Below are 27,950 nucleotides of genomic sequence, written 5' to 3'. Positions count from 1 at the left end.
GGGGCGGGGCGTGCTGTCGGCCCCGCCCCTGTTCCTGTGCGCAGGCGCGGCCCCGCCTTCCTACGCATAGTCCCGCCCCCTCCGCAGTTCTTGTGCGCAGGCGCGGGCGGGCGGTGTCAGAGGATGGGGGCGCGCGGCGGGGCGCGGGTGAGCGTTGCCGGGGCTCCCGGGGCTCCGGGGGCATTTGGGGCTCTCAGGGCGGCCATGGCTCCCGGGGCGCCGCCGACACCGGCCCGACGGGCCTCCAGTTCCCGGAGCCTGGCCGAGAGGCTGCCCACGGACCCTTCCCCAGGTCCGCACGCGGCTCCCTGGCCCCGCCACGGCGTCCGTGCCCAATGCTTCCTTTTGCTCTCTGCCCCTGCAGCTGTCCCAGAAGGTAGGGCGCAAGAAGCGGCGGCTGGCCGAGGGGCGCGCCGAGCTGCAGCAGAGGCCGGCCGAGGGGGCCGAGGGGCGCGCCGAGCTGCAGCAGAGGCCGGCCGAGGGGGCCGAGGGGCGCGCCGAGCTGCAGCAGAGGCCGCTGGCTGAGGCTCTCCACATCCCCGGGCCCCAGCGCAGCATCTATTTCATGAGCTCAAAGGACAGTCCTGCCAGACTGGGGACAGAGTTCTTCAACCAGCCAGCCGTCTCCCTGGCACGGGCGTTTCTGGGTCAGGTATGGGAACCAGATTTATGTAGCTGACAGGGAGACCGACAGAGATGGGGGTGCTGGACCTTCCACATGCCTGGCAGGGAGGGACCTGGGACAGCTTGACCTGCTTGCTGTACCACGGGGCTGGCCCAGGCGGTGATCACTGCTATGTGAGCTGGCAGTGCACCGTGGGCCCTGACCTGGGGGAGCTCTTCACAGCCGGTGGGTAGAGCTGTGCTGTGTAGGTGTGGGGCTGTGGCCCACTGAACAGCTCCTGTTTCCCTGGCAACAAGAGGCAGCCAGGAGGCTCCTCCCTGCCCTGAGCAGGGACTGACCACTCACAGGTCCTTGTACGGCGGCTTGCTGATGGCACCGAGCTCCGTGGCCGCATCGTGGAGACGGAGGCGTACGTGGGGCCTGAGGATGAAGCAGCCCACTCCCGTGGTGGCCGGCAGACCCCCCGCAATCGTGGCATGTTCATGAGGCCAGGGACCCTGTATGTCTACATCATCTACGGCATGTACTGCTGCATGAACGTGTCCAGCCAAGGTGAGTGTCAGGCAGGGGCTTCAGAACCCCGAAGCAACGGCCATGGGGTCACCCAAGCTCAGAGCTGCTGGCAGGTGGCTCTGGGAGGGGCAACAGGAGGGCCCACACTGGGAGGCCAGCTGGTCCTGACTGCCCTGGGGAGGACACAGCTACAGGTCAGGCTCTGGCCTTGGTGAGCCTGTGGCGACCAGGCAGGGCTGCAGTCTGCATCTGCAGCAGATGGGAGGTGTCAGGAAGAGGAACAGGGTTTGGCATGCGTTCAGTGGCCAGACCTGTGACTACCTGGTGCAGGCACCTGGTGGCGGCACAGAGCAGGTGTTGAGGTGGGGTGGGTTCTTGATGCCCAGTCCCTCTCCTGACCCCAGAGGAGGGGCCAGCAGAGAGGTGCTTGGTTCTGTGTGGAGCGGCCAGGGCCAGCCAGCCACATGAGGGGCAGCCCACCTAGCGCCTGTGACTGCTGCAAGCCAGCCTGGATGTGCAGTGGAACCCAGACCCTGACGCAGTCTGCCTCACAGGGGACGGCGCCTGTGTGCTGCTGCGTGCACTCGAGCCCCTGGGGGGCCTGGACGCCATGCGGCAGCTACGCTGTGCCCTCCGCAAAGGCACCGCTGGTCGTGCCCTCAAGGACCGTGAGCTCTGCAGTGGCCCCTCCAAGCTGTGCCAGGCGCTAGCCATCGACAAGAGCTTCGACCAGCGGGACCTAGCTCGGGACGAGGCCCTGTGGCTGGAGCGCAGTACCCCTGGGCCTGGAGTGCCCACTGTGGTGGCAGCAGCCCGGGTGGGCATTGGCCAGGCAGGAGAGTGGGCCCAGAAGCCCCTGCGCTTCTACATTCAGGGAAGCCCCTGGGTCAGTGTGGTGGACAGAATGGCTGAGCAAAGGGCCTGCTCACCCGAGTGAGGCTTTTTAATGGGACTTTGAACAAATAAAGGATTTATTTGTAGAAAACTATTGCTGTGCCCCAGCCAGAGCCCCCTGGTGGTCAGCATGTGGTCCAGGCCTCCTCTGGGAAGTCCCCGTAGACAAGATCCACAACCCTGCAAAGTGACCTCAAGATCAGGATGTCGCTTGGCCATGCCTGCTGTGGCCTTGGGGCTGCGCTAAGGGCCAGGCCAAGTGCAGCCCATGGAGAACCGGCAGGAACGGAGCATGTGGTGGACAAGGATGGGCCAGCAGCCGGGAGCTGGCTGGCTGCTCCTGTGGCTCACAGGCAGTGCCTGGAGCAGGTCTAAGCGCACCACACGGCCAGGCTGGGAAGGGAGTCTCCTGGCCTCACCTGGCTTACGGAAGCAGCGCCTGGAAGACAGCGATGACAGGGTCCTCGTGGGTGGTCACCACCAGCACGCTGCGAAACTTGTCGAAGAGCATGAGCAGCTGGGAGCGCCGTGTGTTCTCATGGTACATGATCTCCTCCAGGTGGTGCCGCCCACGGAAGTAGTGCAAGAGCCTGCCAGAAGAGGCCGTGTGGGCTGGGGGCTCGGGGTAACTCCTTAGCAGGCAGGCCATGTGGGGAGGGACTGCCATGGCATGGGAACCCAGGGACTCTGGACACTGCGGGGAAGCCTGCAGCTGAAGCTGTGTGAAGTTGTCCGGAAGGTTCTGTTGGAGGCTAGTTCCCACAAGGGTTAACCTGATTACGAGGCCTCAACCACTTGCAGACGCCCTGACAGTGGGGTTTATTGAGGCGTCCCAGGGCTGAACCCCAAGCAAGGAGCAGAATGTGATGAAACCCTCATGCTGCTTCTGAGGGAGCAGATCCCAGGGAGCACCAGCACCCCCAAGCCTGACACATAGGTTGCCCTGCACGCCTACAGGGAGCCCTGGGGACCCCCGGGTCTGGCACACGGGCTGCCTTGCATGCAGGCTCCAGCTGTTAGTGCTTGTGGGCTGGAGATGCTTGCCACTTAGTTGTCAGGGAGTTGGGATTGCTTGAGGTCAGCCTGGTCCCACCTGGCAAACATGCGGAGGTCCTCGGGGTTCTGAGCCGCAGGCACGCTGAGGATGGCCGCCCGCTCGTGCTCTGACAGGCTGGCCAGCAGGTTCTCCGTCACCCTCTTGTTCAGCGGCGAGTCCCCACTAGGGAGCAGCTCTGCACTGGAGTTGTCCATGCTGGGACTGGTGAGGGTCATGTCGTCACTGCTGGCTGTGGGTGAGCAAGTCAGCTGAACACAGCACCAGCAGTGCACAGCCAGTAGCCATATGGGTGCCTCAGCCATGGCCACTGCAATCCTCTGGAACTCGCTGTCCTGTCTATCTGAACTGCCCTGAGCAGTGTCTGCCATGGGAGCAGCCTCGCTAACCCTGCACCTTACCGGGGGATGGGCACAGCTCCCTGGGCGGGCGGGGGTCTAGGCCCAGCACTTTGGGAGGGCGCCTTTTCTAGTTGCACATGCCATGGCCACTTGCAGGAGGTGATGGGGCAGAGAATCCAAGCCAGTGACAGGTGGGCTGGACAAGCCACCTTCTCGCAGCTGTGCCAGGCAGACAGGAGGTGCCCGTCACTCCCAGCAGGGCCCCCCACCCTGCTCTGAGGTGCATGGGGGTAGTGCTCCTACTTGGAGAGCCGAAGCTCAGGGCATTGGGTGTACTGAGGCTGCGGCCGCCCACCCGGGCCGTGAAGGGCACGTCGTCTTCTCGTGGGCGGGGCTCATCCTCGCTGGGGGAGGCCATCAGGCAGACGTAGGTGTGCAGCTGGATAAGCAGCCGATGCTGCAGCATCCACACCACCATCTGGATGAGCTGGGTCTGCGGGCCGAGCCAGGGACCAGTGGGACAAAGCTCTTGGGTGGTGCCCCTCGGTCACCCCCCAGAGTGCAGGCCGATGGCGTCCCTTGGAACACACAGCCCCAGTGTGTCCCCAGGTCCTGAGCCCCAGGCAGGCTGTCAAGGGCCAGGGGAGCCCCAGGAGCACACCTACAATCCTTATGCCTTCATGGGTTGCCAGAGCAGCACCGGCTCTGCCTCCCTGACCATCAGCCACAGGGTTCTGCATTGGACCTGGCCAGCAAAACCAGTCAGTTCAGGAAGGGGGAGAGGGCAGACACAGCCCTGGGAGTAGGAGCCTATCCTTGGGCCCACCTGGAACCTGTGCTTCCAGAAGCTGGGGTAGGACCTGCTGCATGGGTGAGGGGCAGTCCTCCATTACCAGAGGCACAGCCAGATCAGGCTTACTAGGTGTGCCCCAGAGCAGGGACCCAGCACCCGGCCCTGGTGCTGCAGGAATGGCCCTGGGCCTCGCTGGACATAGAGGACCCATGCTGTCAGCCAGACCACGGAAGGGAGGGGCAGACGCAGCCTGGCAGGACTGGAATGCTTCCCAGGAACCCAGGGCTCTTTCCACCTCATCATCCAGGGAGTGGGACCAGCAACTTAGGCACAGCTAGGGAAGGGAGAGGGTCTGATTTTAGCAGCTGGTTATGCGCAAGAGACCTGGCAGGACTGGAGAACACCCAGCCTGCAGCCAGTAACTGATCTAGCCATATTCAAGGCCCAGGCGCTCAGCAGAGGGGAAGAGGGGTCCCACAGCCCTCACTACTGCCTTGGCATGAGACTATCAGTGGTGACTTCTGCCCCAGGCTTGCCAGTTCACCCCCCAGCTCTAACGAGGGTACCCCCAGACAAGAAGACGGGACCCATGACCCAGGACAGTCCTGGAGTCATGACAGACCAGGCCCAGAGGACTCTCAGCCATGCTGCATCACCCACCCAACACCACGAGAGGGCGTCAGACCGGCAAATGGCAAAGGGTCTGCAGGTGGCCTTTGGGTCAAAGTGGGTCGTCGGGTTGGTACTTGAGCCAGTATGCACCACCACAGCCTGCTCACAGGGCTTCTGCTCACCTCCTGCACAGGGGGGGCCAAGGGGTTCCTAAATTCTGACAAGGAGACAGGCAAGGAGAACTTGGAGAGGATGGATGGCAGGTCATGAGCTGGGAACTGGCGGGAAAACTGCTCGGCCAGCGAGGAGTACCTGTGGGAGGGGGCCGTGAGTGTGCCTGAGGCTTTGTGGTCAAGAGGGGTGGGGACACCCTAGTACTGCACAGGCCCAAAGGGGAGGGTCAGGGTAGCTTCCCTCCAGGGGTGTCAGAAGACACAGCACATGCTCCCCTGCACCCTCTCATCCTCCAGTTGTGGGTTCTGGAGCCAAGGACTAGAAGACCCTCTTGTACTCCACAGGTGGGAGGACGCCCCAACACCAGCAAGGCAGAGCAGTACACAGCCAGACTAGGGCCCGGAGAGGAGCCGTGGGGGTGGGGAAGGGGCCTCCGTGTGGGCACGCCCAGCAGGCCAGGCAGTGGAGGGCACTCACAGACACACGCTGGCGTTGGGGGACAGCATGTACACGTTGTTCTCACACAGCGGGTAGATGATGATGGCCTTGCCCCAGTACACCAGGTGAGCCGCAAGCTGGAACACCTGTGGCCGAGGAGGTCAGACGCTCTCAGCACGGAGCGTGTGGCCAGGCTCCCACAACCTGTGCCCCGACTGGGGCCACACCTTCCCCCTCCCACCAGGCCTGGGGGCCTGGCCTGCCAGACACCGCAGCTTCCAGTAGGCCTGATGCTGTCCTGGCTCCTGCTGAGGATGTTGGGCTAAGGCCCCAGACACGAAGGCATCTGGGGTGCTGCGGGTCAGGCGGTCAGGCACTTGCCCACTCACCCAAGTCCATCACCATAAGGCACCAAGTCATTTGCGCCAACATGCCACTATCCTCCACAGGTCCTCAGATGCCAGGAATCGTTCCCAGGGGACCCTTGGAGTACCCCACACCCCACGGGGCCGGGTCCCAGAGCACAGAGGCCAGAACCAAAGGAGAGGCTCAGGAGGTTGCAGAGGTCACCTCCCCCAGCCCCCCGGGGACATGGCAGCCACCAGAGTCCATTTGCCACCTCAACACTCAGAGGGTATCAGGTTGTGAATACAGCCCTGCCAAGGGCAGGGGTGCCTGGTGGGCATGACCCAGAAATGCACTTCTGGGACGGGGATCATGGGCACTTTTCCTGTATCTAAATGTTCCCACATTTGGTCCTCTTGGCTGAGTTGGAACATAAGGGACATGCAACTGCCTGGTCCAGCAGCACCACCCTGCTCCCCACAGGAGGTTGCTGCAGCGGAGAGCTGGGCTTCGTCCAGCAGCAAGTTCAAGCAGAACCAGTGCCAGCAGGGAGGCCTCATGGAAGCCAACAGCCTCCTCACCAGGCCAGACTGGGATGCATGGGGACACCAAAGCGACATTAGTGGGCACCAAGGCCAGAGTGAGGCATGCGGCAGCATAGAGGGCCACAGCCACTGCCCAGGGTGGTGCTGGGCTGTGGGCCGCACATGGGAGTCCTCACTGCATGTGCAGTCCAAGGGGCAGTCTGCCCAGTGCTGTTCCCAGGACAGATAAAGGAACAGGGACAGAGGAGAGACGCTTCTGGGGCGGCCTGGGTGGGACCCAGTTCCCTGAACTGGGCCTCTGCTGTTCCTGGTGGCTCGTGGATCACTACCCATCACAGGGACAAGGCTGCAGGGTCAGGAGACCCTGCTCCTGGCCCCCATGCTTCCTGGCTGTGGGTGAGACTGAGGGCCCTGCATCTGACCAGCCCACAGGTAAAAAGGCATTGGCATGAGATGGCACAGCTGCTACAGGCATACCCAGTGTGTGAGGCTACCAGCCAAATTGGTCTGTATAAGAGCTTCCAGCCCCCACAAGCTGGTCTCCTGCCCTGGTCAGTCCTTGGGGCTGTGGCCTGATGCTGGGGGCATCTTGTTTCCTTTCTCCTGCAGCCAACTTGACAAACCAACCCAAACCTCACACCAACCCAGGAGTTGCATAGGACTATGGCAGACTGTGCAGCTGCTCGGCTGCACTGGGTCCCGGGGTGTGACGCACCAGGTGGCAGGCATCTCTGAAGCCCCAGAACCACCCCTTCACTGTGGGGCCCTCCTTCCCAGCCATGAGGGCCCAGGGTCCTACCTGCAGCAAAGCCAGGTCAGCGTCCTGGGCCAGCTGCTGCAAGTTCTTCACAGCAGACGTGGTCTTGATGACGCGTACCAGGGCCGGGGAGCAGTCGACAGGGAGCTCTCCGAGCAGGGACTTCTCGTCACTGAGCAGCAGCAGGGCATGGTACGGGCTGCAGAGAGAGTCACAGTCTACCAGGCACAGACAGGCAGGCCGACCTGCAGGTGTGTGCACAGACAGGTGGGTACAGACAGGCGGGGCGTCCTGCAGGTGTGTGGGCACAGACAGGTGGGCACAGACAGGCGGGGCATCCTGCAGGTGTATGGGCACAAAGGAGCACTGATGTACAATGAGACCCAGGGCAACCTCAAGGGGGAAGGTCATTAGCCCAGGGCTTGTGAGATGAGCATGGGTGACGCCATGTTTGGGGAACTGCCCAAGGCTGAGGTGTGGCTCAGCAGCAAGAACAGGGAATTTCCAGAACCCAGCATGGCAGAAGAGCCTCTGGGGAGTGTGTGGGGCTGGGCACTCACCGGATGGCCTTGAGGCTGCGCTCTATGGCCTCAGGGGGGATGAGGCTGGACGCAGCATAGTGGATCTTGTGGGGCAAACAGAAGCTCACCTCCAGCCAGCTGTTGATGTGGAGCCGCACCACGCCAGAGGTGCACAGGCTGCAGAGAGAGGGTGCTGTTAGCGCAGGTGCCCCTGCTCGGCCCCATAGGACTGGTGCAAGGACTGCCTGTGTCCTGGCATTCACACATGCCCAGTACTCATCCCTGTGAAGAGGCTTACTCTGCACACCTGCATACAGGTGCGAAGGAAGTGAGACATGGCACCCCACAGATGCCAGGAGGGCCCTGAGGGCAACGTATGTGGTGGGATCCATCCACCCAAGCCCCTGAAGAAAAGCACTTCTTGGCTGTTCCCTCAAGGATTCAGGTCCAGATTCTAAGGCGAGAAGTTTCGTTATCTCAGTCACACAGTCCCTGAGTTAAGTGGCACGGCACTGGTTCATCCAGCAGTGCCATCTGCTGCCTGTGCCTAGATCTGCCTTCACACCAAACCCCAGATTGTAGACACTGAGGCTCAAGTCCACCAGGTGGCGCTGGGTGGCCCACATCTTACCTGCTCCCCACTCCCCACCAGTGTGCCATGCAAGCACCTCTTCAGCTTCTAGCACATCCCCCACCTGGACAGCAGCCAAGGCTACCTCTCTTTTTCTTTGTTTCTTCTTCTTTTAAAAACAATATTTATTTGGGGCTGGCACTCAATATGGGTCTTGGTTCAAGTCCCAGCAGTTCCATTTCTGATCCAGCTCTTTGCCTGGGAAAGCAGCAGAGGATGGCTCAAAGCCTTAGACCCTGCACCTACATGGGAGACCAGGAAGAAGCTCCTGGCTCCTGGCTCCTGGCTTTGGATCAGCTCAGCTCCAGCCGTTGTGGCCATGTGGGAAGTGAACAAGCAGATGGAAGATCTTTCTGTGTTTCCTCTCTGTAACTCTGCCTTTCAAAACAAAACAAAAAAGGCTCATTTATTTACTTGAAAGAGATCTTCCATTTACTGCCTCACTCCCCAAATGGTTCTTACAGCCAGGGTTAGACCAGGCCAAAGCCAGGACCTCCGTCTGGATCTCCCACATGTGTGGCCAGGGACCTTAGCCCTTGGGACATCCTCCACTGCATTTTTATTTACAATTTTTTAGCATTAATTTTTCTTAGAAAGTCAGAGAGTCAGATCTACAGAGAAAGATCTATCCACTGGTTCACTCTCCAAGTGGCTACAATGGCCAGAACTGAGCCAATCCGAAGCCAGGATCCAGGAGCTTCTTCTGGGTCTCCCATGTGGGTGCAGGGTCCTAAAGCTTTGGGCCTTGACTGCTTTCCCAGGCCACAGGCAGGGAGCTGGAAGGGAAGTGGAACAGCTAGGATATGAACCGATGCCCGTATGGGATTCTGGCACATGCAAGACAAAGACTTTAGCCACTAGGCTACCGTGCGAGAACTTGTTTTTTGTTTAAGATTTATTTGTTTCTATTGGAAAGACAGATTTACAGAGTGAAGGAAAGACAAAGATCTCCCATGTGCTGGGTCACTCCCCAACTCCCCAACTGACCACAGCAGCTAGAGAGCCAGGAGCTTCTTCCAGATCTCCCTCATGGGTGCAGGGTCCCAAGGCTTTGGTCCACCCTCCTCTGTTTTCCCTGGCCACAAGCAAGGAACTGGATGGGAAGGGGAGCAGCTGGGACACTAACGGGTGCCCATATGGGATGCCAGCGTGTGCAGGTGTTTGCAGAATCAGCCAATTGAGCCACCACACCAGCCCCCCACTGCCTGCTCCGGGGTGTTAGAAGATAGCTCAATCAGAAGTGGCACAGCTGGTGCACAAACTTTTGCCCACCCGGGATACTTGTGACCTTGGTGATTGGTTAAACTGCCACACCACAACGCCATCCCATCTTTGCCTTTGAAATCAATAAAATTAGAAAAGAAAAAGACAAGGCAAGCCCCTGGTGGGAAGCCCTTCACCCCACATCACAGTGCTGAGTCTGCATCTCAGCCTGCCTTGGATTCTCACTCCTACTGAGCATCACAACCCAGTGAGTCAGTTCCTGACACCACCTGCTCCTGACTGCTGCGGGTACTTGGGGAGTAAGTCGGAGGACTAGGACATCTCCCTGTCACAGGAAATAAAATACTGTTTAAAAGTTCACATTTTCTTCACGCCTCAACTTATAAAAAAGAAAAGGAAGGAACACAGCCTGGAGGCCCAGCCCGCCCTCCCAGGCACCCAGCCTCCACACAGCTCATGCTGCTGCGCCTGCAGCCGGAGATAGCTCCCACCCCGCCCTCCCAGGCACCCAGCCTCCACACAGCTCACCCTGCTGCGCCTGCAGCCAGAGATAGCTCCCACCCCGCCCTCCCCAGCTCAGTCCCTGCTGTGACTGCAAGGGCAGTGGCGGCTCACACCCTTATCTCCCCCATGCACCTGCTTCCCGGCTCCTGAGAAAGTGGGAACAGGGACTTCCCTTTCTGCACTCTTCAGTGGTCCTCTCCTTCCTGGGATGGAGACCTGCGTCCTATGCACCCAAGTCCTCTCTATGTTGAAGACACTGGTACTGGTATGCACATGGGGTTAGCACCTCAGTGGACACTCAGCAGCAGCCGAGCCTGAGCCTGGCACACCTTGTGAAACTCAGAGTCGTGTCCTGTCCACACTGAGCACAAGGGCTTGGCAGAAAGGGAAACACGTCCTTGTCCTCCTGGGCACACAGCCTGGTGACCACAGGATAAGTGAGCAGCTGTCACCCATGGGCTCCCCGGAGGGACAAGCTGCCAGGACAGCTGGAGAGCTGCAGCGGCTTCTCGAGGCCTCACACCCTGGTCCACTCCTCAACTGTCCATACTGGCCAGAGCTGAGCTGGTTCAAAGCCAGGAGCCGGGAGCTTCTTCAAGCTCTCCAACGCGGGTGCAGGGTCCAAGGCCTTGGGCCGTCCTCAACTGTTTTCCCAAGTTACAAGCAGGGAACTGGATGGGAAGTAGAGCAGCCAGGACTTGAAACTGGACCCACATGGGATGTTAGCACCACAGACAGAGGATTAGCGTGCTATACAATGGTACCAGTTCCATCAAATATATATATATATATATATATATATATATATATATATGGTAGCAAATGCAGAACATCTCCTTTGCTGAGTCTCACAGCTGTGCTCTTGCAGTCTGAGACACCCTCTCCCAAGGGCCAGCAGAAAGCCACGGTCACACACTTGTGCTCTGTGCCACCCAGCCAATAGGTAAGTTCAGTCTCCCCCACCCCTCAGCGCACAGGTGTGGCCTGCCACTCAGGGGCAGAGGTGAGCCGGCCCCTCACGTCAACCATGGATTGGTGGGCACAGAGAGGAGGCTGCAACTAGAGGCTCCTGGGGAGTGGAGGGGTGTGGGCGTGGGGCTGCCTAGCTTCATGCCAGAGCAGCCCAGCTCCCAGCATTCCTCGGCCGGGCAGCCGGATGGGGTGGACCTCCAGCCTGGGAAGCACCATCCTGGGCTCAGGAAGCAAGCAAGTGCCAATAGCAGGAAACCTTTGCCCAAACCCCAGATTGCAGACACTGAAGCTCACGTCCAGCAGGTGGCGCTGGCATGCCTCCTGTTGGAGCCACCGAACATGCTCCAAACTCTCAAACCCAGCAAACCACCAGCTATTTTCATTCAGAAATATGAACGGCACTGGCTTACTTCCCTGCTGGCTAATCCTAGTCAAGGCTGCAGATCCTGACTCAACAGGACAATTTCTCTCAGCCAACAGCTCAAGACAGGCGTGCAGTCACCTTCCCACAGAGAAAACGCCACTAGGATGCCATGAGGCATCAGCAAGGTTGCACCACAAGGACCACAAAGTCCCGGCCGGGTCAGGCCTAAGGTGGCCCTTGGAGCAGGAGACACAAGCAACCAAAGTGAACACTTGGCATGGTTCACCAACCCCAGGGACGCTGAGCAAGGGGACAGGGGTTGCCAGTGAAAAACTTTCCTCAGAACCACAGGCACACCAAGAACAATAGGGCTATGTGCTGGGCAGCACAGCCTGCCTGAAGCAGCCGGAGCCACAGGGTATGAGTCCCTGCTGACTCACACAAAGGACAGGCAAAGCACACACTGGCCCAAGGGACAGCAGGGCTGCCTGCACCAAGGGTACTGGACACTGATCTTCAGACTGCATGTATATGGGACCTTTCAAAAAGTGAAGTTAAAATGACCAAAGTAGAGCCCGGCGCAATAGCGTAGTGGTTAAGGCCCTCGCCTTGCACATGCCAAGATCCCATATGGGCGCGGGTTCTAATCCCAGTGGCCCTGCTTCCCATCCAGCTCCCTGCTTGAGGCCTAGGAAGGCAGTGGAAGACGGCCCAAATCCTTGTGACCCTGCACCCGCGTGGGAGACCCAGAAGAACTCCTGGCTCCTGATTGGCTCAGCTCCAGCCATTGTGGCTGCTTGGGGAGTGAACCATCTGATGGAAGATCTTCCTCTCTGTCTCTCCTCCTCTCTGTATATCTGCCTTTCCAATAAAAATAAATAAATCTTAAAAAAAAAATAACCAAAGTAAATTACCAAAATGCTAAAGTGGTCACAGGGATGTATTGCTTTTCTTCCTTCACACTCAGGCGAATTCCCCAGATGACATCATGAGCAAGCAGTGTGAGGAAATGCACAGCCGCGTGTGTGTGTGTGTGTGTGTGTGTGTGTGTGTGTGTGCGTGTGCGTGCATGCTGGAGCCCCCAAGGCCAGGCCTCCCTGCAGCTGGGAGTGCGCAGCACCAGCAGGGAGGCCTGGGAGGAGGTACTGCACTGAAAGGATGACAGAGACAAAGTAGGCAGACAGCCAGGCCCACGCTGCTGAGGACCTAGAACTCACCAGCTGCACCAGCTGCCAGCTGAGTGCCCTCTGCAGGGCTTCAGAGGGCAGTGGGGCAGGCGGGCAAGCAGGCAGGCAAGGCTGCCGAGAGGTGGGCAGTTAGCAGGGTACAGCCCTGGCGGTCCACAGCTAGCGCTGGATCCAGGCTCCAGCCCAGCACCTAGATGGATGCCCCTTCTTGTCCATACTTGGCAGAGTTGGTGCAACTCAACTGTTGCCCAGACCTCAGCCTCTGCAGCATGGGCTGCTAAGCTGTGGCTTCTCCATGGGAGAGGAATAGATGACGCTCACCTAGCAGGCCATGAACCTGCCTGTGCGTCATTGCATGCTCGGCCAAAGTCCACCAGGCTCCCAGACACTGACTTCAGGGTCCCTTTAAGACGACTCTGGAGATGTCCTTAGCATTGAAATGGTCAGAGAACTGCCCTGACCCACCCACCCAGGAGCCCCTCAGACCCCAGACACTGTCCTACCTGTCGTAAGCCTCCTTCAGGTCCCGGGCCAGTTTGCACTTGGGCAGGATGTGACGGAACGGAGACGGGGGGCTTTCACCTGCTGCAAGAACCACAACGCGGGATTTGGAGCTACAAGGTACAACACCTCCCAATACGTCTGCCCTGGGAGGAGCTGTGAGGGCCTCTAAACCAGCAGCAGAAAGCCCCCTGCTGCCACTGGAACACAAATCATTCTCAGGCCATCAAACCACCTATCCGAGAGGCTGCCTCCTGCTGCTGCCTCCTGGGTAATGGCTCGACTGGGTGGACCTCCACCATGTACACAGCAACCTATGTGGAATTACAACTCCCCCGCTTCCAGCATGGCCTACACTTCTCAAGATGAAAGATCTCTCCCTCCCTCTCTTTTTTGTCACTCTGGCTTTCAAGTAGATGGAAACAAACATTTAAAAATGAGACTCAGGGGGCCCGGTGCAGCAGCCTAGTGGCTAAAGTCCTCGCCTTGCTTGTGCTGGGCTCACATATAGGCACTAGTTTGTATCCTGGCTGTTCTACTTCCCTTCCAGCTCCCTGCTTGTGGCCTGGGAAAGCAGCAGAAGACAGCCCTAAGCCATGAGACCCTGCACCCATGTGGGATACCCAGAAGACGCTCCCAGCTCACGACTTTACCATGGACCAGTCCAGGCTGTTGGTCATCTGGGGAGTAAACCAGAGAATGGAAGATCTGTCTTTTCCTGCCTCTCTCTCTAACTTAAAAACAAACCCAAGTGGGGCCCGGCACAATAGCGTAGTGGTTAAGGTCCTCGCCTTGCACATGCCAAGATCCCATATGGGCGCGGGTTCTAATCCCAGTGGCCCTGCTTCCCATCCAGCTCCCTGCTTGAGGCCTGGGAAGGCAGTGGAGGACGGCCCAAATCCTTGGGCCTCTGCACCCGCGTGGGAGACCCAGAAGAACTCCTGGCTCCTGATTGGCTCAGCTCCAGCCATTGTGGCCGCTTGGGGAGCGAACCATCTGATGGAAGATCTTCCTCTCTGTCTCTCCTCCTCTCTGTATATCTGCCTTTCCAATAAAAATAAATAAATCTTTAAAAAAACACACCCAAGTGGCACTAGGAGGGGGTGCCCCACCAGCCCGACACTCAGCTGTGCCCCTCTCCCAGCTGTTGCACTAGCGCTATGTGCCCTGTGGGCTGCTGGGACGCTTCACCAGAGCCCAGGTCACGACCACCCTGGCTGCTCTGCTGTTCAGGCAGACACAGGGAGGGCTGACCCAGCCCAGCCCCACTCACCGTCTGCCACAGTGGACACCTCATCCTGCAGTGCCAGGATGAGCCTGGCCTCCCTCGTGAGGTACTGGCAGCGGCGCTCCTCGTGCTGCAGCACTGTAGCGATGCGCCGGGACAGATTGTGAAGACACTCGATCACCGACGGGTCAGCATTAGCCTGCAGCAGAGAGCAAGCCGAGACCCGTGGACACACAGCAACACGCGTGCGCTCAGCTGCTGCAGACGGCGCATGGGATGCCAGATCCCCTGCAACCTCAGCTCCTGCTAGAGCAAGCGCTGGGAGGCAGCAATTGGCTCTAAGTGCCCCGTTCCGTCACCCACAAGGGAGACCAGACTGAGTTTCAGACTTCCGGTTTTGGCGTGGGCACGGGGAGGGATCTCTCTAGTCTGTCAGTCTCTGTTGCTGTGCCTTCTAAATGATTAATAATCAAGTTTAAAGAGTAGGCAGCTACTGTTTAAAACCAAGGCAGGCACACAGGCCACACGTGGTTGTGCAGTTTCAGAGGTCACATGTGTGCACAGCAAAACTCCAGCTGTGAGAAACTGCCGCTCCCCAAGGCCTCGCTGCTGAGGACCTGGCTTCTGGTCTCCTCAGTCACCAGCAGGAAAGCCAGCTGCCAGGACCCACGCACTCCCTGCAGGATGGGCCCATGAGGTGCCATGGTGGGGGACAGGGGGACACGCCAGAACTGTGCAGAGAGCTGCCAGGGCTCAGGGAGCCTGAGAGATGCGGCACTTCCTGTGGGCGGGAGGTCTGTGGGGTCTAGGAAACCAAGCAGCAGTCTCAGAGAGCCAACTGATGTGCTCCACGAGGGCCAGGTGCAGGAGCAAGGTGGGCTGGAGGAACCTGGAGGGGCCTGAAGCCACAGGCCAGCAAACCTCCTCCTCAACTGGGGACCACGTATGGACTTGGGCCAGAGCCGTGGAGGGCTGATGAGGCCCTCGCTGTGCGAGACAGACCTGGGCAGGGATGAGTGAGACTTGAACCATGCTCCTGAGGAAGGCACCAGGGCAAAGCCAGCAGAAGTGCCTGTGGTCACTCTGGTTCCGAATGGGAGTTCGGCAACAACACGCCACAGTGTCAGGGCAGCTCCAAGCACTTCCTGAACTTTGAGCTGAGAAGCTCTGGAGCAGAAAGACCCTGTAAACAAGAGAAGCCTGCAGCTCCATGCCTAGAACTTGTCCATCTGGCCCAGGGCAGCCAGGGAGCCGGTGCTCAGAAACCAGCAGGTCCTTCGCCCAGGCCATGAGTGGAGTGTGCAGCTGCAGGGACTCTGGGAACAGATAATTGCACCAACCATGACTCAGAGCTTTTGGAAGCCAAGAGGGCGCTGCTTCACCCTCAGGGGCAGAGGGCAAATGGTGCAGCTGATACGGTTCTGCCTCCCTCCTGCTTATCTGAAGAGAATGCAGGCTGCGGGGGGGGGGGGGGTCCCGGAGCTTTCCTGTTCTCTCAGCAGATGCAGTGGTCACTCACGGGCCGATCCTGGGTGGGCCACACAGTAAGCTCTGCCACCAGTGCCCTGCAGCTGAAGGCACACCCTCCACAGGGTCCCTAGGACTGCAGGGCAGCTGGCAGGACACCTACAAACTATACAGTGAATTATTAATCATTATAAACAATTAATCACTACCTTGAAAGTCAGAGTTCTATATATAGAGAGAGGCATAGACAGAGAGGGAGAGAGAGCGAGAGAGAGCTCAAGTGGCCACAACAAGCAGGGCTGAGTCAGGCCAGAGTCAGTAGCCGGGAGTTTCATCCATGTCTTGTGCATCCTCGATGGGCCACGAGCAGCGAGCTGCATGGGAAGTAGAGCAGCCAGAAGGTTCATCACGTCTTATGCATCCTAGATATAAACCAGGACATAAAACAGCATCTGCGGGGCCTGGCAGCATGGCCTAGTGGCTAAAGTCCTCTCCTTGAACGCGCTGGGATCCCATATGGGCACTGGTTCTAATCCCGGCAGCTCCACTTCCCATCCAGCTCCCTGCTTGTTGCCTGGAAAAGCAGTCGAGGATGGCCCAAATCCTTGTGACCCTGCACCCATGTGGGAGACCCAGAAGAAGTTCCTGGATCCTGGCTTTGGATCGGCACAGCATCGGCCATTGCGCTCACTTGGGAAGTGAATCATCAGACGGAAGATCTTCCTCTCTGTCTCCCCTCCTCCTCTCTGTATGTCTGACTTTCAAATAAATAAATAAATCTTAAAAAAAAAAAACAGCACCTGCACTGCAGACAGCAGCAGTACCTCAATGTCACAACACTGACCCCCAAACTACACATTTAGAAGAATCTGTGTAAAAATGCTCCTGCCACCAAAGCAGAGGACAATAATGGTGGACCTGGACCATTACTCTGAAATGACCAAGCCACACTGTATCACCTGACCCTCCCAGGTGTGTGTGCTGGTGCTGCCTCAGGCAAGACCCACTCGCACAAGCAGGGTGGTGGGGGGAGGGAGAAAGCAGGCTGCAGGGCACAGACCTGGTGTGGTGGGGGGAGGGAGACAGCAGCCTGCAGGGCTTCCTGGGGGGAAGGAGGTGTTAGAGAGCCAAGGTGGCTCAAAGAGTTAATCCTCAACAAACAGTGCTGGTGGCATCTGGCTCATGGGCACCAGTTCATGTCCCAGCTGTTCCACTTCCCGTCCAGCTCCCTGCTTCAAGCCTAGGAAATCAGTGGAGGACAGTAAAAGCCCTGGAGCCCCTGCACCCACAAAGGAGACCTGGAAAAGGCTTCTGGCTTTGAATCACCTCAGCTCTGGCCACTGTAGCCATCTGAGGACTGAACCAGGAGATGGGAGTACTTATCTGTCTCTTCTTCTCTTTGTAAATCTGCCTCTCAGATAAAAATAAGTAAATCTTAAGAAAAAAAAGTAATGAGGGCCCCCACAAGAGTACCTAGTGGAGCTCTCGGAGATGGCATCAAGCCCAGGGTGTCACCCCAAAACCTGACCCTTCAGGGAATACAGGAACAAACTGTCCACATAATGGACAGATGACACGACAGAGTGAGGACGAGCTTGGGACTGGCAGACGAGAAACACCACAGGTGGAAAGGGGCTGCACCCTAACCAGTGACTCATCGATGCCAGCCTGGACAGGGACCACAGCTGGTGAGTCGCCAACACCAGCTTGTTCCATCAGCACTGGCACACGTTTGAGGACCATACTTTCCACAGCATGAGTCAGCAAGGCCTGCAAAGCCTATGCTTGCCCTGCGATGAGGACAGCGGGGACACAGGTGGAGCCAGGGGGCAAAGGCAATGACTGGGGACCTCAGAGTCAGTGCTGAGGCTCAACTATTCTCTTAGGTTACATGAAAAATATATGAAAAAATATACATTGAAAAACTTCTTCAAAAATGTTTGTAAGTGTGAAAGGCAGAGAGAAAGAGGTGTTCTCCACCTGCTGAGCAATCCCCAAACACCTGCAACAGCCAGGGTTAGGCGAGGCCAGAGCCAGGAGCCTGAAACTCAATGCCAGCACCCCAAGGGGGGGCCTTAGCAACTGCATTAAATACCTGATCCCCAAAACATGTGCAACTTAAAATAACTACTGGAAAGAAGAAAAGCAGGGCCAACACTGAAGCACAACGGGTTAAGCCACCACCTGCAATGCCAGCATGCCATAAGGTCACACTTTGAGTCCTAGCTGCTTCATTTTCCATTCAGTTCCCTGCCAGTATCTAGTAAAGCAGTGGAGGATGGTCCAAGTCATTTGGACCTCTGACACGCTCGTGGGAGACCCAGCTGAAACTCCTGGTCTTCTGGCCCCAGACCCAGTCCTGCAGTTAACTGGGAATGAAATCTACCTCCTCCCGCTCCTCTCTCTCTAACTGCATCTGAAATAAACAAACTAATCTTAACAATAAAAAGCAGCAACAGCAGTTGGCTCTGCTCTGTTGTGGCCACTTGAGGAATGAAGCAGTGGATGAAAGATGTCCATGTCCCTCCCCGTCTTTATCATTCTACCTTTCAAATAAATACCTCTCCAAAAAATAAAAGACTCTGCCCACCCTAGAGCTAACTGCACATGACTCAATTGCGCCTCCCCTCACCCCGCTCAGCAGCACAGCAGCCAAGGCCCTGGGTGTCCCCGTGTCCTGTTACCTGGCCCAGTCACTATCCAGGCCCTGGCCTCCTCTCTCTCCCTCTCTTTCTCTCTCTCTCTCTCTTAGAGTGGAGCCAACACATCCTGTGATCACAAGATGTTTGGCTTGCTTGTCAGGGTGTCCACACTGCACAACAGGCTCGGCTGCCCACTAATGCAGACCTGGGAAACAGTGGCAAAGACTCAGACTGCCAGACTCCTGCTGCCCGTGTCAGGAATATGGACTGAGCTCCTATGTCCAAGCTGCAGCCCTGGCTTGTTCTTCTGTGGTCAAACACAGGCACTCAGGGAATGAAACAAGACTGCTGCAGTGTCCATCCACACAGGAAGTGACTGGACGCCACTGACACGTGTACCCACAGGGCCAGACCGCGGCAGCGCACACTGCCTGACACCATCTATACCAGACAGGCAAGATCAGCCACAGTGACAGGCTGGAATACGAGAGAACAACTGCCAGCTGGATCGAGATGGTGGTGAGCGATGCAGAGGGACAGAAGACGGGAGGGATGGCTCTTGTGACCAGAGTAGATGTCACTCAGCTGTGCACCTGATGATGACCAACACCGTCTGAGTACCCGGGGCCAGCCACGGGGGCCAGCACACGGGGTCAGTGTATAGGACCAGCGTCATGGGGCCCAGTGCACAGGCTCCATCAGCCCCAGGGACGGTGGGAGCTGACTACGCAGCACACTCACTGACTCCGCCCAACTGCCTCAAACCAAGCATGCCCATACTTACCTTCAGCGCAAACACCACATTAAAGAGAATCATGGTGGGGGCATCCCTCTTTGGGGATGGATCCGTCTTGGAAATCTGTAACAGAGGTAGGGGGGATGACAGAGATCTGAGAAGGCCTGCGGCGTGGATCCCCCACACCCAGTCACATAAATACACACATATGCAAACACACCCACACACGTACACACTCACACCCACAACACATACACAAACACACACTCACACCTATATATGCATACACCCCACCTTATACATGTTCATGCTCAAACACAATCACATACACAAAATATACACATACACATGATCACATGCCTAAACTCACACACTCACATGTTCACACATATACATGCTCTCTCACACACTCACACATGCTCACACACACGTGGCATCACAGCACCACCCAGGTTGGCAGAGGGGAGCTGACCATTTCCAGAGTAGACAGGCTATCAAGGGTTCACTGCACAGGCCCCGGGTGAGGAGGATGCTGGCCTCGCTCTAGAGCCAAGTCCTTAGCTCTCAAAGCACCAAAGCATTCAAAGGATGCATGTGTGGTAGAAGGGACACTAGAAACCCTTCAAAGCCAGCCAGCATCACCACCGGGGACCCTTCCCCACCTGTCACTCAGGTTCCAGCCCTGCCCCATGACCTCCCTCTGCCCTGGAAGAGAAAGTTGGCTCTGGGCCCTATGAAGGTGGCCCAATGCCATGTGTCCCATGGTACCTTTCAGAATCTGCGTAACCCCCTCACTGACCGTGCCAATATAAGGCAATGGCAGGATCTGGGTGCCAGGGCCCTTGAGAGCCAACAGGACCTTGCTGATACTCCTCTTCAGTACTGACCCTCATGGAAGACCTGGATGAAGCTCCTGGCTTTTGGCTTCCACTGGATCTAGGCCCAGCCAATATGGCCATTTGGGAAGTGAACAAGTGGAAGGAAAATCTCTCTCTCTTTCTCTGTCACTCTCTGTGTGTCTTTAAAAAAAAAAAGGGGCCTAGCGGCTAAAGTCCTCTCCTTGAACGCGCCAGGATCCCATATGGGCACTGGTTCTAATCCTGGCAGCTCCACTTCCCGTCCAGCTCCCTGTCTGTAGCCTGGGAAAGCAGTCGAGGATGGCCCAAAGCCTTGGGATCCTGCACCCGTGTGGGAGACCTGGAGGAAGTTCCTGGCTCCTGGCTTTGGATCGGCACAGCACTGGCCATTGCGCTCACTTGGGGAGTGAATCATCGGATGGAAGATCTTCCTCTCTGTTTCTCCTACTCTCTGTATATCTGATTTTGCAATAAAAATTTTAAAATCTTAAAAAAAAAAGATTTATTTTTATTGGAAAGGCAGATATACAGAGAGAAGGAGATAGAGAGGAAGATCCTCCATCTGCTGGCTCACTCCGCAAGCAGCTGCAATGGCTAGGGCTGATCTGATCCAAGGCCAGGGGACAGGAGCCTCCTCCAGGTCTCCCACATGGGTGCAGGGTCTCAAAACTTTGGGCCATCCTTTACTGCTTTCTCAGGCCATAAGCAGGGAGTTGGATGGGAAGTGGAGCTGCCAGGATAGAACCGGCGCCCATATGGGTTCCCGGCACATATAAGGCAAGGACTTTAGTCACTAACATACTGCGCTGGGCCCTCTCTGTGTGTCTTTATCTCTTTCAAATACACTTAGACAGAGACCTGAACAGAGGCTCAATACAATGCCAATGTGTATGTGTCTGCGAGCGTGTATACGTATATAAGTACCGGAGGACACTGGTCCCAGCTACTGAGGAGAAAGTAAGCCCAGGGTATGACACACACTGCTTAGCTCGGCTCTGCACCCCAGCAACAGACACATCCTGGAAGTAAGGGGGCAGGGGCCAATGCATGCGGCAAGGAGACAAGTCTCTTTCTCTGCTGGACCCTGAGGATGTATGAAGACACAGCTCAGAGCACATGCCTTTCCCAGAGCCAGCACAGCCAGTCTCAAGGCCCCAGACCCACAAGGAGCCAGGCCTGCCCACCCAGGATGACCATACCTGCCCCAGAGCATGCTGCAGCAGCGTCGGGTGCCCAACAAACCGCACGTTATCAATCTTCAGCTCAAATTTTTGGCCACACATCTCAGATTTGGTTGCCAGAATTGTTGCCAGAATAACATCTGAAAACCTTCAAATCAAAAAAAGAGAACAGAAGTAAGCTAACAAAGCAGTGTAACACCACTGCCTACAGTGGCCAGGGTGGGGAGCTGCTCAGCTGCTCTGCTCTGGGCTGCTGGCCGAGGTCTGCACCAGGTCCCTCCTGAAGGTCCCTGCTGAAGGCCTCCACAGTCAGGGGGACACTGCTGCAGCTCAGATGCGTGACATCACCACAGGTCAGGGCATGATGTCACCACAGGTCCAGGATGTGACATCACTGCAGATCAGAGGAATAACATCACCAGAGGCGGGGGGAATGACATCACTACAGGTCAGGGCCATGACATCACCAGCCTGCAAAGCACACCCAGCAGCACAAGCTGTCCATTCTCCAGGCTCCACAAAAGTCAACAATTCAGAAAATTAAAAAAAAAAAAAAAGAAAAAAACAGCTGTCATTTACTTCTGAAAGGGGATCAGCTGGAGGGGCTCCCCCACTGCATTTGGGTTTGTGGGCTGCACTCCTCAGCCCTAGACCCCCAACCACCACAAGGCCCACAGAAGGCAAGGACACAGTGCTGAGCAATGTGCGCTGCCAAGCTGCCCAGCCCTCTCTTTAGCCTGGACATGTCCACTGTCTTAGTTCTCTCTGGGAAGAAACTTGGGATATGCAGACCCACTGTCTATACAGCAGCTCCTGCCACGTGCAAGAGCAAGAGTACCTGGGAACGCATTACTCCCACTTCGTATCCAGCCTCCTGCTCACTTGCCCCTGGCAGGCAGCAGGAATGACTGACATGTGTGTGGGGGACGCGAATGCAGCCCTGGCTCCCTGGCTTCAGCCTGGCCTGGATGCAGCCACTGTGGACCCTTGGACAGTAAACACTTGCTCTCTCTCTCTCTACAAAACAACAATACATGAATAAGCCTGTTCAAAGCACACAGGCTTGGCAGCAGCAGGCTCCATGCCTCCGACAGCAGGCTGACCCATCACAGCTGGTTGGGTAAGGCGAGCCTGGGTGTGGTCCCTATCTTTCCAACAGTAGGGCTGCCATCTGCTCAGAATCGCATGTGGCCCTGCAGGCAGAAGCCTGCGGGAATGCAGCATCATCTATCTTTGACACCAGGACGCGCAGGGTCTGGTGCTGCCAGGGCTCTGGAGGCCTCTGCATCATCTCACTGGGATTCCTTCAGAGGAGTTTAGGAATTCACAGCCCCTGCTAGGGACTGACAGGGGAACAGAAAGGAGATCTGAAAAAGAGTGGGTGCCCTGCCATGCCCACTGTCCACTGTGCTACACACACAGGGCTCCTGCCTACCCTTGCTGCTCCCACAGGTCTAAGAAACACACACTGCCCAGATCTTCACAAGGAAAAGCACTCCCTCAGGCTCCCCAACTTCAGTCTGTCAAGTAGTGAGTCCAGCAAGGGGCCTTCAGAAAGTTTATGGAAGATGCCAATCACAACTGGGCAAACGGAGAGTCTAAGGTGGACTATGTCCATCAGAGGATTCCTCAGCGACCTCATTGTGCTTGGAATGGCGAGACTGGCAGCAATTCAGAACTGTTGAACTATCAAAAACACCTGAGCAAGACCCTCAGAGCATGCCCCACATCAGGGACCTGGGATGGGTGGGAAACTGGGTGGGGCTTCTCCCTTTACCTCCCCCTTAACCCCAGATATAGAAAAAAAATGTGGAAATGATAGTCTTACCCACTTTTCTGTAGCCCTTGAACTTTTGTGCCCTAATTAACTATGTAAAGAGTGTCAGAAATGAAATTTTAAAAAATAGAAAAACCAAAACAAAAAATGCCAATCACAGAAAACCCGTGCACAGATGTCAGAATTTCCTGCACAGGAATGAATCTGCACTGTAATCCCATTTTCCATGAACTGTTTGAAATACCCTCACATTAAAGAGCCAAGGCACCCCACAGACTTCCCCAGACCAGAACCCAAAACACAGCTCCCTCTGAGCATCACCCTACACAGGAACCAGCCCTGCCCTGCCCAGGTCACCAGCAGGCATGTCAGGCTTGTGGCAGCGACATCCTGCCCAGCTGGGCTAGGAAGGACCTGATCTGCCCGCAGGTGGAGTAGAGCGGCCAGCACTCGAGGAAACAGGGTGCAAGCATGGGAGTTTCCACAGGATCCCCAGTTCCAGGGCTGACACCTGCTCTACATCCTGCAGTGTCTGCCCACAGCTCTGCCCATGCCTTCGCGACACATCCTGCATGGCGCACCTAGGACAGCATGGGATCAACACATGCTGTGATATGTTCAGATTTTCCTTTGCTTTTTTAGACAGTGGAGAATTTTATTTTCTTCAACTTTTATCCAAACACACCCCTTTCTGAAAAAACATAAAGTCATGCATGCTGATAGCATTCTAACAAGGAAAAAACAAAAAGCAACTAACGGCAAATCGACAGTGAGATTAAATGGTGTTATGCGGAACATCGACAGGTGTGTTCAGATTTTCAATTGACGTGGATCTCAACAAGAAATAGAGAGAACTCCTCTCCACGCAATAAGACTTGTGTCATCAGGGACCCCGTGCTCGCGAGGAAAGCACCCCCGCCCCCCCCCCCCCCCCCCCCGTGGCCTGTCCCCAGCCGCCTGTCCAGAGGATCCCAGAGGAAGGAGAATGTGTGGGGTGAGGACGGCCCTGCTCTGCTGACGAGACACAGCTGTCCAGTGGACAGGGACAAAAGCCTCTGTCACCCCTCCACTCCCAAATACAATGACCACCACCCCCCTTTAGCCCCCCTGCTGGGTGATCTGCCAAGCCCCTCCCCTTGGAGAATCACTGGTTATGCCAGAGTGGCCCACATCTCCTCACACAGCAACACAAACACCTCAGCGTTCCCAGAGAACTGAAGGATGTCACCGCTTTACACTTCCTCCTGGGACAAGGAAGAGCAGCCCTTCACCCTACACAGGCCACTCTGAGTGCAAGTAACTTGCAACCTTCCCTCCTCCCCCTGAGCCTGCAAAGTGGACCTGGATAAAAGTGGCCACTAGTTTAGCTTCTGCCTGGGAAAGCAAGGAGAACAGATCTGCTGTGGCTCAGCATCCACAGCTGCCAGAAGACGAGCCCAATCCTCTGGCCAGGTCAAGTGTCCTACTGAACACTGTGCAGCCTCTCTCAGCTCCACGGCCAGAGCAGATGTGGCTAGCATGGCGACCCTCAACCGCATGGGTCTCCCAGAGACCACATTTGGGTCAGCAGGGATGGAGGGCCTTGCCCAGGCAGGGGGACAGAGTCCTAACCTGGAGTCCCCGTCCTGGTCATCAGCATGGTCCCCGGTGTGGTTGACAGCATACCTGCTCCGTGGCTGACCTGAGTAGGGACGAGAGAGAAGAGAACAGCTAAAAACACAGGGTCTTTCAGGAGGCCTGTGGGGCCACAAAAGGCGCATTCTAATGGGGTTCTGCCCTCAAATGCCATGCCAGATACCCCAGGAGACATGCTGAGCCTCAGTGGATTTCTAGACCCCAAAATTCAACCAAGATGGTGGCACAGAAATCAGCAGAGGATGGAATTGCCTCTGGTACAGCCATTTGAAGGACAAAAATGTGTTGGAAATAGATACCAGTGATGGGTTAACAAAGAAGCGTAATTAACACCCCTGGATTCTATCCTTAAAACAGCTGAAATGGCAAATTTAAATTTTTAAAAGAAAAAAAAAAGAAGGTGATGGTTTCTTAGAAACAGCAAGGTGCCAGGATTCAAGTCCTGCCTCCAGTTGCCATCCTAGCTTCCCAGCAAGCCTCTCGAGACGCAGCAGGCATGGCTCAAGTAGCCGACTGCCTGCCCACACAGGGGGCTGAGGCCCACGCTCCTGCCCATCCATCGACAGAGTGACGGGGGGACTCCAAAACCACAACAGGCTGAAGGCGGGAGCTGGAGCAGAGGCAGAGCAGCTGGGATCTGAGCCAGCACTGCCAACAGGATGCCAGCATCGCCAGCACACAGCACCAGGAGCCTTGTCTAGTTCCTAGTGCTGCTGCAGACTATGCAGTAAGACAACACAACATTAGGCTCAACCTTCCCCCTTTCAAAAATTAAAACTCCAGGGGGCAGGGTCGTGCTGCAGGGGTATGTCAGCGTCTAGACACCAGCATCCCATAGGCATGGCAGCAGCTCCCCAGCACGGTGCTGCCATCCCAGCCGCAGCAGACAGGCCCAGTGGTCAGCATCCCGCTGCCCAGCTGGGGGACCCGCATGGAGCTCCACGTCCCAGCTGCCATCCAGCAGAGCGTGACCATTACAGCCATCTGTGGAGTAAATGAGCACATGCAAGATTCTCTCCTCCCTCTATCATTCTGCCTTTTAAAGAAATAAATATTTTTAAAGATTTATTGTATTTTTATTGGAAAGGCAGATATACAGAGAGAAGGAAACACAGAGATCTTCCATCCACTAGTTCAACCCCCTGCCCAAGTAGCCACAACAGCTGGAGCTGAGCTGATCCGAAGCCAGGAGCCAGGAGCTTCTCCCAGGTCTCCCACGCAGGTGCAAGGTCCCAAGACTTTGGTCCACCATTTTCTGCTTTCCCAGTCCACAAGCAGGGAGCTAGATGGGAAGTGGAGCAGCCAGGACACGAACCGGCCAATGGGATCTCAGCAGACACAAGGTGAGGATTTAGTCACTACACTATCACACCAGGCCCCAAATAAATAGTTTTAAAAATATATCAAAACCCTATCTGGCACCAAGTGTACACAAGTAAAATAGGTACTTGCAGCATTGCCATAGAGCCCCGTTTTAATCTCAAACATATAAACAACTCCTTCAATCCCTTAAGGAAAACAATCCAAGAAAATATGCAAAAGTTGCATTGGTGATTCACAGGAAAGAAAATCTAACTGCCAACAAAAGGGAAAAATATGCTCCCTCCCAGTATGCTCAACACAGCAAGAACCCACTGCTGCCGTTATCAGCTGGGAGGGAGCCACGGGACAGACATGCAGCCAAGAGGAAGGCCAAGGACCGGGCCAGGAGGAGCCTTGTTCTTGTAACCTCACACACGTACACACACATTTTTATTATTTTAAAGATTTATTGATTTGAAAGGCAGAGCAACAGAGAAAAGAGGAGAGACTGTCCATCGCAAAGGGCCAGGCCAGGGCTGGACACTGTGCCAGGGGGAGAGGCAGCTGGGCTCAGCAGGTGCCCCCATCGACCCCTTTGTGTAGACAAGTTGCAAAGTACCATCTGTGAGAGTGATCAGGTGTGTGTCACGGTGGGGAAGCTGCCTGCAGCAGCGCCCCACAGCCCCGGTTCGAGCCCCACTGCTCCCGCCTGGGGCTGTTTGGGGCTGGCGCTCTGTGACGTCCGGCCCACTTACTCGTCTGGGACGCCGGGTGCTCCTGGCTCCTCTGGAAGGGGTATCTGAACAGCAGTTTGTTGCCCCTGCTCCCCGAGCTCACCAGAATCACGCTGAGGGGGCTGGTGTTGTCGCCCATGCCGCCGGGGGCCGGAGGTGTCTGTGGGTCCCGGGGAGCAGGGTCGGGGGTCCCGGGGAGCAGGGCTGTCCGAGGGGTCGAGGGTCCCGGGGAGCAGGGCTGTCCGAGGGGTCGGGGGTCCCGGGGAGCAGGGCTGTCCCAGGGGTCGGGGGTCACGGGGAGCAGGGCTGTCCGAGGGGTCGGGGGTCCCGGGGAGCCGGGGGGCGAGCGAGCGCGACAGTCACCCAGGCCTCGCGCCACCCGCCGACATCGCGAGATTTCCGCCAGCCAGCCACGGAGCAGCGCTGAGGGAACGTGCGTACGCAGGCGCGGGGCACGGGCGCAGTCTGGCGGCTGCGCACGCGCAGCTCTCGCGCCGCGGGGACCCGTATTCTGAGTGTCCGAAGCTCGGATTCTAAAAAGTGCAAAATGACGAGAAGAGTTTGAAAAAATAAAAGAAGTGACAGAGACGCGCACACAGATCTTCCCTCCTCTGGTTCGGGATCCTGGAGCTTCACTTGGGTCTCGAGGGGATGGGCCCTTGCACGGCCGTGCTGCTCGTCGGAGAGCTGCAAGTGGCGCAGCTGAGGGGCCGCGGGCCTCAAGCCGCTTCTCGGGGTCCTGGGAGGGGCACACGGAGCCCCCCGTGTCCCCACGAGCACAGCACTCAGTGTGCGGTGCTCTGAGCACACAGGGTGCATGTGGAGCACCAGGCTGAGGCTAACACAGGAGTGGGGACCCCGAGTCTGCTGATATAGCAGTGGGAATCCTGAGTCTGCTGTTACAGGAGTGGGGATTCCCAAGTCTGGTGATATAGCAGTGTGACCCCCAAATCTGTTATAAGAGTGGGAACCCCGAGTCTGCTGTTATAAAAGTGGGGACCCCAAATCTGCTGATAGAGTAGTGGTCACCTCCCCACACACACTCTGATTCTTCTGCTAAGACCTGATTCTACGTTTGAATAACTTTTTGTCATCTGTTTATTTAGATGCTGGGTTAACCTGAAGCTCTGCCCTTCTTCCCAACTGGGGTCTCCCTTGGGTGGGGTGGGAGGCCACTTGGGTGTCAGCCTTATCGGCCCAAGCAGCCAGCCAAGGCTGGGTGGGGTTCACAGGCATATCGGGCCCTGCTTAGCACAGCGTCCCAGCCCCACAGGCATCATCTTAAACTGTGTCACCACAGCCTGGCTCCTGTAGCAACAGAGCCTAACCCTGAGGTGGGCGTGGCTCCAGCTCCCATCACTGAAGTGAAGGTGGCCAGACTGGATCAGCCAGGCTC

At 56.8% G+C, this 27,950-nt stretch overlaps 2 protein-coding genes across 8 annotated transcripts; one reads left to right on the top strand and one right to left on the bottom strand.

The window, feature by feature from the left end:
• Positions 1 to 116: 116 nt before the first annotated feature.
• Positions 117 to 2,126, top strand: MPG (N-methylpurine DNA glycosylase). Of its 4 annotated transcripts, none has more exons than XM_040973679.1 (5): positions 117 to 147; positions 365 to 429; positions 514 to 652; positions 973 to 1,177; positions 1,693 to 2,126. In XM_040973679.1, exons 1-5 carry the CDS (start codon positions 124 to 126, stop codon positions 2,073 to 2,075), a joined length of 816 nt encoding a protein of 271 aa, XP_040829613.1. In that variant the 5' UTR covers positions 117 to 123; the 3' UTR covers positions 2,076 to 2,126. The 4 variants fall into 4 exon arrangements, with proteins under 4 accessions (XP_040829613.1, XP_040829611.1, XP_040829610.1 ...); XM_040973677.1 differs by having other exon boundaries at positions 365 to 459; positions 505 to 652; XM_040973678.1 differs by having other exon boundaries at positions 124 to 147; positions 365 to 400; positions 449 to 652.
• Positions 2,079 to 26,791, bottom strand: NPRL3 (NPR3 like, GATOR1 complex subunit). Of its 4 annotated transcripts, none has more exons than XM_040973672.1 (13): positions 26,576 to 26,791; positions 24,495 to 24,564; positions 21,125 to 21,254; positions 19,117 to 19,191; positions 14,269 to 14,422; positions 12,998 to 13,079; positions 7,652 to 7,789; positions 7,134 to 7,290; positions 5,484 to 5,590; positions 5,015 to 5,144; positions 3,731 to 3,920; positions 3,126 to 3,318; positions 2,079 to 2,622 (listed from the first exon to the last, which is right to left on the bottom strand). In XM_040973672.1, exons 1-13 carry the CDS (start codon positions 26,691 to 26,693, stop codon positions 2,457 to 2,459), a joined length of 1,710 nt encoding a protein of 569 aa, XP_040829606.1. In that variant the 5' UTR covers positions 26,694 to 26,791; the 3' UTR covers positions 2,079 to 2,456. The 4 variants fall into 4 exon arrangements, with proteins under 4 accessions (XP_040829606.1, XP_040829607.1, XP_040829608.1 ...); XM_040973673.1 differs by having other exon boundaries at positions 24,549 to 24,564; XM_040973674.1 differs by lacking the exon at positions 19,117 to 19,191.
• Between the last annotated feature and the right edge of the window lie 1,159 nt (positions 26,792 to 27,950).

Source organism: Ochotona curzoniae, unplaced genomic scaffold, assembly GCF_017591425.1.
Source record: "Ochotona curzoniae isolate NIBS_2020 unplaced genomic scaffold, NIBS_Ocur_1.0 contig_2321, whole genome shotgun sequence".
NCBI lineage: Eukaryota > Metazoa > Chordata > Mammalia > Lagomorpha > Ochotonidae > Ochotona > Ochotona curzoniae.
Note: the sequence above shows the minus strand (reverse complement) of the source record. Positions and strands in the feature narration are given on the sequence as shown.